Source organism: Octopus sinensis, linkage group LG27 (genome assembly GCF_006345805.1).
Source record: "Octopus sinensis linkage group LG27, ASM634580v1, whole genome shotgun sequence".
In the NCBI taxonomy this organism is placed as follows: domain Eukaryota; kingdom Metazoa; phylum Mollusca; class Cephalopoda; order Octopoda; family Octopodidae; genus Octopus; species Octopus sinensis.
In genome coordinates, this window is record NC_043023.1 from 9,956,355 (window position 1) to 9,972,711 (window position 16,357).

Sequence of the window (16,357 nt, forward strand, 5' to 3'; positions counted from 1 at the left end):
CCAAGAGATGAGAAACGGAAGGAGTCAATAGATGGGTGATAAATTTGTCAAGACGTTCTCAAGTTGAAGAGATTTACAGATGTCATGGTCAACACTGTGTCTTCTACAAAAGCTATCAAACATGAAGGCGTCGAGCTGGCAAAATCGTTAGCAGCTCGGGCGAAATGCTGAGAGCGATTCCGTCAGCCGTTACGTTCTGAGTTCAAATTCCGGCGAGGTCGACTTTGCCTTTCATCCTTTCGGGGTCGATTAAATAAGTACCAGTTACGCACTGGAGTCGATATAATCGACTTAATCCGTTTGTCTGTCCTTGTTTGTCCCCTCTGTATTTAGCCCCTTGTGAGTAGTAAAGAAATAGGTATTTCGTCTGCTGCTATGTTCTGAGTTTTAATTCCGCTGAGGTCGACTTTGCCTTTCATTTTTCGGGGTCGATTAAATAAGTACCAGTTACGCTCTGGGGTCGATATGTATGTATATATATACATATATATATTATATATATATATATATATATATATATATATACATATATGCACACATACACGTGCGCGCACTATTTGTAGATATATATGCATATATATGTAGGTGCCCCTTTTTAAGCATAATTACAATATAAGCCTCACCTTTTTTACCATTTCTCCCGCACCATCATTACTCCTACTCTTTTTCTCTTTTACTCTTTTACTTGTTTCAGTCGTTTGACTGCGGCCATGCTGGAGCACCGCCTTTAATCGAGCAACTCGACCCCGGGACTTATTCTTTGTAAGCCCAGTACTTATTCTATCGGTCTTTTTTGCCGAACCGCTAAGCAACGGGGACATAAACACAGCAGCATCGGTTGTCAAGCAATGCTAGGGGGACAAACACAGACACACAAACACACACACACACATATATATATATATACATATATACGAAGAGCTTCTTTCAGTTGGTAAACAAGCTACTTACCACACAGCCACTCCTTGCCTATATACGACAGGCTTCTTTCAGTTTCCGTCTACCAAATCCACTCACAAGGCTTTGGTCGGCCTGAGGCTATAGTAGAAGACACTTGCCCATGGTGCCACGCAGTGGGACTGAACCCGGAACCATGTGGTTGGTAAACAAGCTACTTACCACACAGCCACACTTTTTCTTTTCACTTTGATTCACTTTTCTCTTTCTGTTTTGTTTTTCTATTCTTGTACCGAGGCATTATTTGTAATATGTCTTCTTTCTTTTTCAGATCACTGTACCTGACAAATACGGTAACACACCCCTGCATGTGGCCTGTAGTGTTGGGCACACAAGCCTGGTGAAGAAGATGTTAATGCTTACACCTGACATTAATGTGGCAGATAAAGATCGTAACACTCCTCTCCATGTGGCCTGTCGGTGGGGACGCATCAGTGTTATTGAGCATCTCCTGGTAACTAAACCTGATGTCACTGCAGTGAATAGTTACGGGAACACACCTCTACATCTGGCCTGTATCAATGACCACAAAGACGCTGCTAAAATACTACTACAGTCCAATCCTAGAGTTCGTGTGGTGAAAACTAAAAGGAAAAGAACTTTAGATTTGCTGAATGGTGACGAAAGCATAGACATGGTGAAAAACAATTACAATCCAAATCTAAAGATCCCAAGTTGAAAGAAAGTTGGAAAATATCTCGGAATCTGTTCTACAGGGATAAAAATACTGGAGATGATGAAGAGCCAACAGAGCCTCATGTCGACTTGGTGAATAAATACAAACACACACCTCTACATTGGCGTGTATTAATGGAAGTACAGGCCTAATTAAACAGCTACTACTTTTTAAACCTGATATAAATATGGAGGATAAATATGGCTACACACCCCTGCACTGGCTTTGCTCTGGTGGACACACGGGTGTTGAAGTACTATTAATGTCTAAACCTGATGTAAATGTGGCAGATAAAGATGGTAATATACCTCTCCACCTGGCCTGTCGTGGTGGGTACACAGACACGGTGAAACAGCTACTGCACTCTGGTTCTGATATAAACCTAGTGAATAATGGTGGTAACTCACCTTTGCATCTGGGTGTGGTCGAGGACACACAGACACGGTGAAGCAGCTACTGTTATCTAAACCCAATATAAACCTAATGAATAATGAAAGTAATACAGCTCTACATTTGGCCTGTGTTCGGGGACACACAGACATGGTGAAGCAGTTACTGTTATCTAAACCTAATATAAATTTAGGGAATAGTGATGGTAACACGCCTCTACATCTGGCCTGTGTTCGTGGACACACAGACATGGTGAAGCAGCTCCTACTGCTTGAGCCTGATGTAAATGTACTGAATAATGATGATAACACACCGCTACACCTGGCTTGTCCTGATGGACACACAGACATACTGAAACAGCTATTACTGTTTGAACTTGATGTAAATGTGGTGAATAAAGATGGTAACACACCGCTGCATCTGGCCTGTGGTCATGGACACACAAACATGGCTAAGCTCCTACTGTTCTCTAAGTCTGATGTTAATGTGGAAGATAAAGACGGCAACACGCCTCTACATCTGGCTTGTCGTGGTGGACACACAGACATGCTGAAACACCTACTACTGTTTGATCCTGATATGAATGTAGTGAATAAAGATGGTGACACGCCCCTACTTCTGCTCTGTGTTCACGGACAAATAGACATGGTAAAACAGTTTCTGCTGTTTAAACCAGATGTAAATGTAGCGAATAAAAATGGCAACACAACTCTACATCTGGCTTGTGGTCATGGACACACAGATATCATGAAGCAGCTCCTACAATCCAAAGCTACTGTCAATGTGAAGAATAACGATGGTAACACACCACTTCTTCTAGCGTGCCGTGGGGGACATATAGACATGGTGAAACAGCTATTCTTGTTTGAATCTGATGTAAATATCGCGAATAAAGATGGTAACACACCGCCACATCTTGCATGTGATCGTGGACACACGGATATCTTGAAGGAGCTCCTACTAAATAAAGCTGCTGTCAATATGGCGAATAAAGCTGGTAACACACCACTTCATCTTGCATGTGATCGTGGACACACGGATATCTTGAAGGAGCTCCTACTAAATAAAGCTGCTGTCAATATGGCAAATAAAGATGGTAACACACCACTTCATTTGGCCTGTGTTCATGGACTTACAGACATGGTGAAGCAACTACTAACCTCTAAAGCTGATGTAAGTGTTGTGGATAAAGAAGGTAACACACCTTTACATCTGGCCTGTCTTGGTGGACACACAGACATGGTGAAGCAGTTAATGCTCTCTGAATCTGATGTAAGTGCAAGGGATAAAGATGGTAACACGCCCTTACATCTAGCCTGTGCTCAGGGACACACGGACATGGTGAAGCAGCTACTGCACTCTAACGCTGATACAGATGCGGTGAATAAAGATGGTAAGACACCGCTATATCTGGCTAATAGTAACGGAGACATAGATGTGGTGAAGCAGCTCCTGCTATACAAACGGAAGTAAACGTGGCGAATAAAGATTGTGTCACACAAATATATATATCCGGCATGAGTTGAGAAGGCACAGACGGTGTGAAAGTGCTCTTGTTGTCTAAAGCTGGAGTCAATGTCGTGGATAACAATATTTGTTTCTTTCTTTACTACCCACAAGAACTAAACACAGAGGGGACAAACAAGGACAGACAAACGGATTAAGTCGATTACATCGACCCCAGTGCGTAACTGGTATGTAATTTATCGACCCCGAAAGGATGAAAGGCAAAGTCGACCTTGGCGGAATTTGAACTCAGAATGTAACGGCATACAAAATACCTATTTCTTTATTACCCACAAGGGGCTAAATACAGAGGGGACAAACAAGGACAGACAAACGGATTAAGTCAATTACATCGACCTCAGTGCGTAACTGGTACTTAATTTATCGACGCCGAAAGGATGAAAGGCAAAGTCGACCTCGGCGGAATTTGAACTCAGAACGTAACGGTAGACGAAATACGGCTACGCATTTCGCCCGTCGTGCCAACGATTCTGCCAGCTCGCCGTGGATAACAATGTTACCACATCTCTGCATTTCCTATTCTACTGTAATTCAGCAATAATCTAAAATATCCAAATCATTTTCATTCATCTTTTCAATGGGGTTTTATTGAGCCTGATGTAAATGTACTGAATAATGATGATAACACACCGCTACACCTCGCTTGTCCTGATGGACACACAGACATACTGAAACAGCTATTACTGTTTGAACTTGATGTGAATGTGGTGAATAAAGATGGTAACACACTGCTGCATCTGGCCTGTGGTCATGGACACACAAACATGGCTAAGCACCTACTGTTCTCTAAGTCTGATGTTAATGTGGAAGATAAAGACGGCAACACGCCTCTACATCTGCACAATCCCACCATGGGTTGTTTTGAGACTTTCTTTTACAGCATGTTGTTGTCATTTGAGTAGATTTTTTACTTCATCTCACCCATTACCTCAATATTATGTGGAGGCACATGGCCTAGTGGTTAGAGCAGTGGACTCGCGGTCGAGGGATCGCAGGTTCGAAACTCAGACCGGGCGATGTGTGTGTTTATGAGCGAAACACCTAAGCTCCACGCGGCACCGACAGAAGGTAATGGCGAAACTTCTGCTGACTCTTCCGCCACAACTTTCTCTCGCTCTTTCCTCCTGCATCTTGCAGCTCACCTGCGACGGACCGGCATCTCGTCCAGGTGGGGAACCTATACGCCAAGGAAACCGGGAAACCGGCCCTTATGAGCCAGGCATGGCTCGAAAAGGAACAAACAAAAACAAATTACCTCAATATTATGGGTTCGAATTCTTTCCCTTCATTCAGTTCATGTAAAACACTACATTTCGCGTAAAATACCCCTTTCTTTGATCCTGTAGTAAATACAGAATGATTACGATACGATTTTTAGTTTTGTCTCTTTATGTTGCAAGTTCAAATCCTACCAGAATCTATTGTTACTCTGGGATCAGTAAGATGTGCACTAGTAATGTCCCAGGACCAATGTTGTCTGTCATAGCCTCGGATTAACCCAAAACATTTAAAGTGAAATTGTGGAGAAGCATATTAGATGGATTGCACTCGAAAGGGACAGATTCGTCACATATTGCATCAGGATATAGATGTCTGTGGAATACTCAACCATTAAAATTGATTAAGGAACCATTACATCAAATTAATTAATTATGTACATGTACAAATTAATTAATTAATTATGTACATGTAAACATTTATTGTTTACAAATATAGTTTTTATATGAAAATGTTAGTTATTGATTTATGGACGAGTTCATTTCTGTAGATATTACTGAACACTTTTGATAATTAATGAGTTGTTAATTAAAGGATTAATGAGATAATAAAATGTGAATCTAACCATGATAAATATTCTGAAATGTTGACATTTAAAAAATTTACTGTAGATACAGTGAGATATATTTGAATATCTTAGACAGAAATCTATATTTAAGAGGAAAAATGGTTCACAACATATATGTGTAAGTTAATACATGATCACACACACATTTCTATTTAAACCATTTTAACCATTTCGTAACATTTTTTTACTAGTTTTAAAAAATACCTCTGTATGTAGGAGTGGCTGTGTGGTAAGTAGCTTGCTTACCAACCACATGGTTCCGGGTTCAGTCCCATTGTGTGGCATCTTGGGCAAGAGTCTTCTGCTATAGCCTCGGGCCGACCAATGCCTTGTGAGTGGATTTGGTAGACGGAAACTGAAAGAAGCCCGTCGTATATATGTATATATATGTATGTGTATGTTTGTCCCCCTAGCATTGCTTGAGAACCGATGCTGGTGTGTTTACATCCCCATCATTTAGCGGTTCGGCAAAAGAGACCGATAGAATAAGTACTGGGCTTACAAAGAATAAGTCCTGGGGTCGATTTGCTCGACTAAAGGCGGTGCTCCAGCATGGCTGCAGTCAAATTACTGAAACAAGTAAAAGAGAGAGAGTATGTTAAATAATTTTGCAAGTAATTAAGAATTTGGAGTGATTTAGTAAAATGACTTTACAAAGGGTTCTTACATCTAATTAAGATGGAAACTTCAAATTTAAATTTGAATTAAAATAATTAAAAACAGATTACATAAGATAGAACAAAATACATAGTGACGTATATTTGCCATTTAAACATGGCTAACCCCTAAGGGTTGATGCTACTGTAGTTTGTAGCCCCAGGAGGACACCTCCTCCAGCTGGCTATAGACACACCTTCTGTGCCCTATCAGTAATTCCCGTCTTCAACTTATGATATACATGGACTTGAGTTTCTGAGTATTGATTCGTCATCGGCATGTGACAATCACAGTTGTCGATGAAAAGTAGGTTCCCTTCACAAATACCTATCCTTTTTCCAGTATTGTACAGACACTGATATCGAAAAAGTGTAAACAAGCAATAATAAATCTCAGAGCGAGTTATAAACAGTAGCTACAACACATCGTGATGTATATTCGCCATTTAAATATGGCTAACCCCTAAGGGTGGCTGCTACTGTAGTTGTAGCCCCAGGAGGACACCTCCTCCGGCTGGCTATAGACAGTCTTCAATAAATTTGGTAGAGAAAGCATTGTTGAATTCTTTTCTAGATAATATTTCTCAACTGTAATTATCTTGTGAGTTTTCTGTTTCTGATATCTTTAATAAAATGTACAGACATAGAATTCTATATTTACCATTTCAGGTGGGCCCCAAGTTAATACCTATTTCTTTACTACCCACAAGGGGCTAAACACAGAGAGGACAGACACACAGATTAAGTCGATTATATCGACCCCGGTGCGGAACTGGTACTTATTTAATCGACCCCGAAAGGATGAAAGGCAAAGTCGACCTCGGCGGAATTTGAACTCAGAACGTAACGGCTGACGGAATCTCTCTCAGCATTTCGCCCGGAAAAAACAGTCGGCAGAGAATAAGAAAAATGTGGATAATGTTGAGAAAAGGTTAGGTAGGGTGGGGAAAAGTCAAAGCTACTTGAACTTCTCAAAGGATAACCATTGATTGTTAATTACTATATCTGGTTGTTGCACTGTCTTCCCCAATCAAGATTCAGGGCCTGAATGACCCTCTTCCAGCATCTCTAGCATAGAACATTCATGGGTAGGATGGTGGTCTACTTAACATCTGGTACACCTTTTATTATCAATATCCATATTCAGCAAGACTGGAGAATGAAGATGAGTTATACCTATTTCTTTACTACCCACAAGGGGTTAACACAGAGGGGACAAACAAGGACAGACAAACGGATTAAGTCGATTACATCGACCCCAGTGAGTAACTGGTACTTATTTAATTGACTCCGAAAGGATGAAAGGCAAAGTCGACCTCGGCGGAATTTGAACTCAGAACATAGCAGCAGACGAAATACCTATTTCTTTACTGCCCACAAGAGCCTAAACACAGAGGGGACAAACAAGGACAGACAAACGGATTAAGTCGATTACATCGACCCCAGTGCGTAACTGGTACTTAATTTATCGACCCTGAAGGGATGAAAGGCAAAGTCGACCTCGGCGGAATTTGAACTCGGAACGTAACGACAGACGAAATACTTATTTCTTACTACCCACAAGGGGCTAAACACAGAGGGGACAAACAAGGACAGACAAACGGATTAAGTCGATTATATCGACCCCAGTGCGTAAATGGTACTTATTTAATCGACCCCGAAAGCACAAAAGGCAAAGTCGACCTCGCCGGAATTTGAACTCAGAACGTAGTGGCTGATGAAATACTGCTAAGCATTTCGCCAGGCGTGCTAACGTTTCTGCGAGTTCGCCGACTTAGGTGAAGATGACTTCAACAGAATTTGAACTCAGAAAATGAAGACAGACGAAAAGCCACGAAGCATTTAGTCCAACTTGCTAACGATTCTGCCAGCTCACCCCAAGTTAATACCATAGATTCATCTCTGGTGTCCAAGTACCAGCAGCTCAAAGAACAACCACATACTCTCTCTTTTACTCTTTTACTTGTTTCAGTCATTTGACTGCGGCCATGCTGGAGCACCGCCTTTAGTCGAGCGAATCGACCCCGGGACTTATTCTTTGTAAGCCCGGTACTTATTCTATCGGTCTCTTTTGCCGAACCGCTAAGTGACGGGGACGTAAACACACCAGCATCGGTTGTCAAGCGATGTTGCGGGGACAAACACAGACACACATATATATATATATTTTATTTATTTTATAGAAGGAGCTTCTACAGGACTAGAACTGTTTCATTCAAAAGAAATCATCATATATATACGACAGGCTTCTTTCAGTTTCTGTCTACCAAATCCACTCACAAGGCATTGGTCGGCCCGGGGCTATAGCAGAAGACACTTGCCCAAGATGCCACGCAGTGGGACTGAATTCGGAACAATGTGGTTGGTTAGCAAGCTCACACAGCCACATGGAATTACATTGAAACATCGTGCTTGAATGTAGCAATACCACTTGTAAAGAATGTGGAGAACAACTTCAGCAGTGATCAGCCATTAACTCCTATATTCTGACTTCGGAGTTAATGTCTTTCGGCTTTATCTCTCACGTTCAACCTGAGCACTACCCCTCTCTTTTCTCTTTCACTTGTTTCAGTCATTTGACTGCGGCCATGCTGGAGCACCGCCTTTAATCGAGCAACTCAACCCCGGGACTTATTCTTTGTAAGCCTAGTACTTATTCTATCGGTCTCTTTTGCCGAACCGCTAAGTGATGGCGACGTAAACACACCAGCATCAGTTGTCAAGCAATGCTAGGGGGACAAACACAGACACACAAACACACACACGCATATATACAAATATACGATGGGCTTCTTTCCGTTTCCATCTACCAAATCCACTCACAAGGCATTGGTCATCCTGGGGCTATAGTAGAAGACACTTACCCAAGGTGCCACGCAGTGAGACTGAACCCAGAACCATGTGGTTGGTAAACAAGCTACTTACCACACAGCCACTCCTACACCTGATTTGATGACATTCTTTCCACTTTTGTAGTTGCATTTACTTAAAATGTTATTTAAAACTGTTTTCAAAGTTATACAAAGCTCCTTACACGGAGCTTGATATAACTTGATATAGGTACCTGATTCCAGGTCCAGGGTCACAGCAAGGAAATCTACCATTTTCAGGCCTTCTCTTTCTTTAATCTTCCTACTTTCCCTCCTCGTTTATCTCCTTGTACCTTGTCTATGTTCTTTTGATTTCCTCTTTCTTCCCCTAATTCTTTTATCCCTCCGCCCCTTATCTCTCTCCTCTCCTTTCACATAACCAGTGTTTGTCCAAGCATGAACTTTCTTACATTTACTTTTGTGGCTGTGGGACCACTGGTCACTCTATGACTGGACATTAACCTAATGTTGGGAGGCCCCTGGGAGCCCCACTATGTTGATTGCCTTCTTGTTTTAGCTGAATAAATAATGGCATGAGAAAAGAAATTTCAGGTATGGAAGCAAGAACTGCAATTTGTGGAACTTATATTTCATGGAACAAAGACTATAGTCTTAATAAGTTTGAAAGCAAACAAATCCTTTCAGGGAAATGGCCCTGCTTGACATGTGGAAAAGGCAAAAGTAGAAACTCCATCAGGTGTACCTCATGCAAGCTATGTACACATAAGAGGTGCTGCAATGTTAGAGGAATGTCAACATGGAAAATAGTCTTTGTGTGTGGTAGATGTACACGTGCAATAAACACAAGAAATGTACAGAAAATAGATGATGTGAAATGCATTTTACTTAGAAAGTGATGAGAACAGAATTCAGGAATCTGAGGCACACAGACTCTAGATTCAGTAAATTTTGGGCAATCGTTTTAGACAAATATTTCACAAGAATATCATTTCTCTGCTGCGTGAATGTATCTATGAGAGGTCAAACTGCCTTGAGAAAAAAATGATTTACACAGATATATCACAGGGATATGGATTGTCTCTTGTATGAGTGGCTTCATGCTGAGATAATTTCCTTTTATGAGAGAATGCCATACCACAGATATTACATTGATATTGCTTCTCTCTTGTATGAATGGATTTGTGAGAGGTTAAAGAACTTAGCTGAGAGAATGATTTACCACAAATACCACACTGTTATGGCTTCTCATTAATATGTGTAAGTTCATGAGTAATTAAATGACCTCTTCTTACAAAGGATTTATCACAAATATCACAATGATATGGTTTATCTCCTGTATGAATGGATTTGTGTCTAGTAAGGTTAGATTTTTTAGAGAATGATTTACCACATATACCACACTGATATGGCCCCTCATTAGTATGGGTAACTTCATGAGAAGTTAAATCACTTCTTCCTACAAAGGATTTATCACAATATTGCAGTGATATGGTTTATCTCCTGTATGAATTGATTTGTGATAAGTAAGAATACTCTTACGAGAGAATGATTTACCACAAATATCACAATGATATGGTTTCTCTCCTGTATGAATGGATTTGTGTCTAGTAAGGTTAGATTTTTTAGAGAATGATTTACCACAAATATCACACTGATATGGCCTCTCATTAGTATGGGTAACTTCATGAGAAGTTAAGTCACTTCTTCCTACAAAGGATTTATCACAGATATTACAGTGATGTGGCTTATCTCCTGTATGAATTGATTGTGATAAGTAAGAATACTCTTACGAGAGAATGATTTACCACAAATATCACAAGAATATGGTTTCTCTCCTGTATGAGTGTATTTGTGAGTGGTAAGGTTACCTTTTAGAGAGAATGATTTACCACATATATCGCACTGATATGGCCTCTTGTTAGTATGTGTAAGTTTATGAGCAGTTAAATTACTTCTTACTACGAAGGATTTATCACAGATATCACATTGATATGGTTTCTCTCCTGTATGAATGGATTTGTGTCTAGTAAGGTTAGATTTTTTAGAGAATGATTTACCACAAATATCACACTGATATGGCCTCTCATTAGTATGGGTAACTTCATGAGAAGTTAAGTCACTTCTTCCTACAAAGGATTTATCACAGATATTACAGTGATATGGTTTCTCTCCTGTATGAGTGTATTTATGGTCAGTAAGGCTACTCCTATGAGAGAATGATTTACCACAAATATCACAAGAATATGGTTTCTCTCCTGTATGAGTGTATTTGTGAGTGGTAAGGTTACCTTTTAGAGAGAATGATTTACCACATATATCGCACTGATATGGCCTCTCATTAGTATGTGTAAGTTTATGAGCAGTTAAATTACTTCTTACTGCGAAGGATTTATCACAGATATCACACTGATATGGTTCTCTCCTGTATGAATGGATTTGTGATGAGTAAGGTGACTTTTTTGAGAGAATGATTTACCACAAATATCACAAGAATATGGTTTATCTCCTGTATGAATGGATTTGTGATAAGTAAGGCCACGCCTCTGAGAGAATGTTTTACCACAAATATCACACTGATATGGCCTCTCATTAGTATGTGTAAGTTTATGAGAAGTTAAGTCACTTCTTCCTACAAAGGATTTATCACAGATATTACAGTGATATGGTTTATCTCCTGTATGAATTGATTTGTGATAAGTAAGGCTATTCTTATGAGAGAATGATTTACCACAAATATCACAAGAATATGGTTTCTCTCCAGTATGAATGTATTTGTGATAACTTAAGCCACTCCTATGAGAGAATGATTTACCACAGATATCACAATGATATGGTTTCTCTCCTGTATGAGTGTATTTGTGAGAAGTAAGACTACTTTTCTGCATAAAAGACTTTCCACATATCTCACAGCGATATTTCTTTCCTCCTGCATGGATACGTTTGTGAGCAGCGAGATTTCCCTTACTAGATAAAGACTTTTTACAGATATCACATTGGTGTGATAATTTTTCTCTTTCTTTTGGCATCTCTTCAGGATTCATTATTGTTCTCCAGTACACAAGCACAAAATGTATTTTTTTGTTTCTTCTTTATATATTCTTGGTTGATTCAAAAAGTTCTACAGCTATAATTACAGCTGATCTGATCTTTGTGAATATCTGAAGCTAATACAAACACATTTGCAGATTTTTCCAAGTTCAAGCAGAAGGTCCGATACTTTTGTAAATATTCCTGGCAATGGAATAAAGCAAATGTTGCTATTAATTCTCAAGAAATATTTTCAGTTATTTACCAGAGATTTGTTATAGAAACAGGGTTATATATATTATTTATAATATCTTCCATTAGTCTTCAAGTGATGATCAATATTCATGATGTATCTGATGTAAAAACTCCTTTATACCACAAACATTTCATATTCTGAAATGACACAGAAACAGTAGAAGATATAGGAAAGACTTAAAAGCAGAGATTCAACAATAGAAAATATAACTACATTTTCATAATCATAAACTGTGGATATAAACTTTTACCCCAATAATTAGTCTTTAAAATTATTTTGTTATTAAAATTATATGATACAACCTTGTGTAATGTCCACATATGCACAGCCTTCAGCTCGTCCACCTTCAAGTATTATGTAAAATGCTAAACTACAAAATACTGGCCAATAACATTCTACTGTCTTAGGAAACATAAGTCACTGTTGTTTAGCCCTAGGTCACACCCGACTGAGCAGATCTATTTAGGAAATTAGTGTTCATGAGTGTCATGACCTTTAGAACAGATCAAACATAAACATCACTATAATTTAGTCACTAACTCACCACACACACACACATCTTATATACACACGCTGACATAGAACCAACATTGAACCATTTATTCGCAATATTACCGAATCTGGAACTTAACTATGGTCTGTCTATAACACTTATTCAGCATTACCTGACACCTTTGGGTCTCAATAACACCATTATCTTTTATAACCTCAACTTCTCGCTATATATATATATATATATATATACTGGGCTGCCCCTGTGACACCCTCTATGCTGATCATCTTACAGCTGAATCAATACCAGCAAGAGAAAAGAAATTTCAGGTGTGTAAACAGGGTCTGCAATTAGTGGGCCTTAGAGTTAATTTAGCAGAGACCAAAGTCTTAATAACTTAGTAAGCAGACAAATCCTACAGGGAAATGGCCCTGCTTGAAATATGGAAAAGGAATATGAAGAAACTCGATAAGGTGTATCCAGTGCAAGATATGGATACATAAGATGTGCAGCAATATTAGAGGAACGTCAACACGAAAAATAGTAGATGTACATGTGCAATAAATACAAGAAAATAGATGCTGTCAAATGTGGAGTGGAGAGCGAGTGCTAACTTAGAAATAGTTGGTAGAATGTAACAAGTTAGGGAGCAAAAGACTTGCTTAAGTGGGGTTTTGTCTCTGAAGACCTTATTTTGAGAATTTCCTACCATTGTTATATTTTAACATTTTCTCAGTGACTAGGAAATATATTTTCCACACATTCACTCTCACATGGTTACCATCTACTCAATGGCTCCATCGCATATTCACTAGATAACCACCATCATTAGCATTTAATGAACAAACTTATCCCTTCGTTTATCTCTCATCACTGTATCTTAGCATCTAACACCAAGTATTTTCTATATTAAATAATATCAACAAATTATATAACTTCAAAACAAACATTTATTGTAGATCAGTTTGGAGAAATGTGTAACTTTTATCATACATTGATCGAGTGTGAATTCTATGCTGTATCAGCAATTGTATAGGCTCATAAGGGACACGTTTGGATAGGGTTGCCAGATTAGAAAACCATATATACGGGACACTTTTAAAATATATATAAATATAAATTTATAAATGCCTACACACCCAATATATTATATAAAAGCAGAGAGATAAGTTAAAAACATAAAGCAAGTATTTTAATGGGTTCTGAGGTCAAAATTATTTAATACAAGCTAAAAAAAAATTGGTGCAGCATCATTCATTTTTCTCAAGCAGAGATAAATAAATACCTGGCCAGGTACAGGTGTAGATAGTCTGAACGAATACCCGGCTATTAAAAATCGCCTTAAATGTTCCATGTTTTTTGTGTGTATGTGTGCATGTATGCTGTCAACAAAGTTTTCTTTGTGGTTTATCATGTAATGCCGAGAACCCAATGTTTGTATATCTTTCTAAGCCGTCCAAGAATCACTGTACATAACTGAGCCAGGTTTGATGTATTTTTCAATTGGTGGAAGCAATGTCGCTTTGTCACGCTTCTGACCAGTCACAGGAACAACAAAGCAACGTTTTCTAATCCACTCAATTCCAGCGAACAACCAAACATATGGGACACTTTAATTAGAATATACAATCTATAAATGGAATTAATTGATTATATGTATGAGAGCAATCAAGACGATTGCAACGGGAAAAAAGAAAGAAAAACGCGGGAAACGAGATGGAGAAGTGTATATATATATATATATATATATAGCAACGATTTGCCTCACCACATATATATGTATATATACACATGCATACATTGGTACAGGACATAAAAAAAAACGTTGAACACAATGAAAAACGAAAACAAAAACATAGAAACGAGACATACAACATAAAGAATATTCCCCTTCTTTAGTGGTCCCTGTTCATATATATATATATATATATATATATATATATATATATAATAATATAGGGTGAAATTAATTAATTTGAAATAATCATTAATTTCACCAAGTAGATTTCGGCATGTAAAAGCCCCATTCAAGGAAGGTTTAAGTAATACTAAGTAATTAAGGTTTAGCAACGATTTGCCTCACCACACACCGAATTTAGAAATAGCAGTCAAAAGAGTTTTGGCTATTCTTTCTACTTAAAAGGGAGATCCCAGTAAAACCACAGCAAAACTCTTTTGACTGCTATTTCTAAATTCGGTGTGTGGTGAGGCAAATCGTTGCTAAACCCTTAATTACTTAGTATTACTTAAACCTTCCTTGAATGGGGCTTTTACATGCCGAAATCTACTTGGTGAAATTAATGATTATTTCAAATAATTAATTTCACCCTATATTTTTATATATATATATATATATATATATATATATATATATATATATATATATATATATATATATATATATATATATGTATATATATATATATGAAACAGGGACCACTAAAGAAGGGGAATATTCTTTATGTTGTATGTCTCGTTTCTATGTTTTTGTTTTCGTTTTTCATTGTGTTCAACGTTTTTTTTTTTATGTCCTGTACCAATGTATGCATGTGTATATATACATATATATGTAGGTATGTATATATAGGTATGTATATATCCATATATTTATATTATAATATATATATATATCATATCATATACCATACCATATATCATATCATATACCATATCATATACCATATCATATATCATATCATATCTTACCTGTTATTGCAATTATAAAGGAATCTTTTCAATTAAAAATCATTAATTGCGCCAAATTCATTTCCCGACAACGGAAACGGAAGCAAAACCTGAATTTCCCTCTCCAACAAATAAAACCACAAAACTCAGTAGCGGTTGCTATGGTGATCGTGGTCGCGGTGGATGAAAATCTTAAACCCGTTTAACAACTTAAAAGAAAATTCCTCAATAAATGACGTCAAATGTATTTACTTATTCGTTTCGCTTCCAAGGACACCCGTGCCTAGTTTTGTATCTTCCCCGGATTGTTTTGGTTTCGTCAGAAATCCAGCTCGATTTTCTCCCTCTTACGGTTTCATTTGTAGTGATGCTACTGTGTAGGGTTCGGCGCGCATGCGCAGAATGGGACTACTTCCGGGTGGCCACCGGAAGTCTTCCCCATGCGCATGTGCGGGAAAACATCTCTCGAGCCCGCGAACCTCAAATCTCTCTCTTCGGCTCAAGACGGCACTGCGATCGGTCACGGTTTTCCTGGCTCTGACAGCCACACACCAGCTTCAACCAACTCCAACCAACCTCAACGACCAACACCACCAATATATCAGAGGCTGTCTATTCCCCCATCAGACAACGTACAACCATGAATCAATAAACCAAGTTGTCTGTTCACCTTTAACCTGAGTTTCGTCTGTTTGTTTTCTACAAGAATTTTTGTATGTGACTAGAAAGGATCTCGACACCCTGCCAGTGCTTCGATGATAGATCCTTTCACGTTACACATTCATTCGTTACAGAACTGCGATCTACTGGCATTCCGTCGGTCATAATAATAATAATAATGATAATGAAATTATTGTATACAGTGCTCAGGTGCACCACAACTTGTCAAACGTGCGTATAAAGCATATGCAGTAATGTACAAATGTCTGGAAGCGAACAATGTATGAGTCAGATACATGCTTACGTGTGTGTATGGAGGGGAGAAAATTATTAACCATCTTACAAACAATAAC

The 16,357-nt window shown here is 38.4% G+C and overlaps 3 protein-coding genes across 3 annotated transcripts in view; 2 read left to right on the forward strand and 1 right to left on the reverse strand.

Annotated features, from left to right (window-relative positions):
- The window catches only part of LOC115224961 (integrin-linked protein kinase-like), a 2,076-nt gene extending 300 nt beyond the window's left edge, over nt 1–1,776 (forward strand). The window contains exon 2 of the mRNA XM_029795890.2: nt 1,229–1,776. Coding sequence (XP_029651750.2) covers nt 1,307–1,636 — 330 coding nt within the window. The 5' untranslated portion in view covers nt 1,229–1,306 and the 3' untranslated portion in view covers nt 1,637–1,776. The remainder of the gene's footprint in view (nt 1–1,228) is intronic.
- LOC118768200 (zinc finger protein 737-like) overlaps nt 1–11,962 on the reverse strand; it is a 26,665-nt gene extending 14,703 nt beyond the window's left edge. The window contains exon 1 of the mRNA XM_036514259.1: nt 11,675–11,962. The gene's annotated coding sequence lies outside the window, so the exon portion shown is untranslated. The remainder of the gene's footprint in view (nt 1–11,674) is intronic.
- On the forward strand, nt 2,059–3,511 carry LOC115224962 (ankyrin-1-like). The gene is made up of 2 exons (XM_036514244.1): nt 2,059–3,011; nt 3,111–3,511. Exons 1-2 carry the CDS (start codon nt 2,117–2,119, stop codon nt 3,494–3,496), a joined length of 1,281 nt encoding a protein of 426 aa, XP_036370137.1. The 5' UTR covers nt 2,059–2,116; the 3' UTR covers nt 3,497–3,511.
- Nucleotides 11,963–16,357: the final 4,395 nt, after the last annotated feature.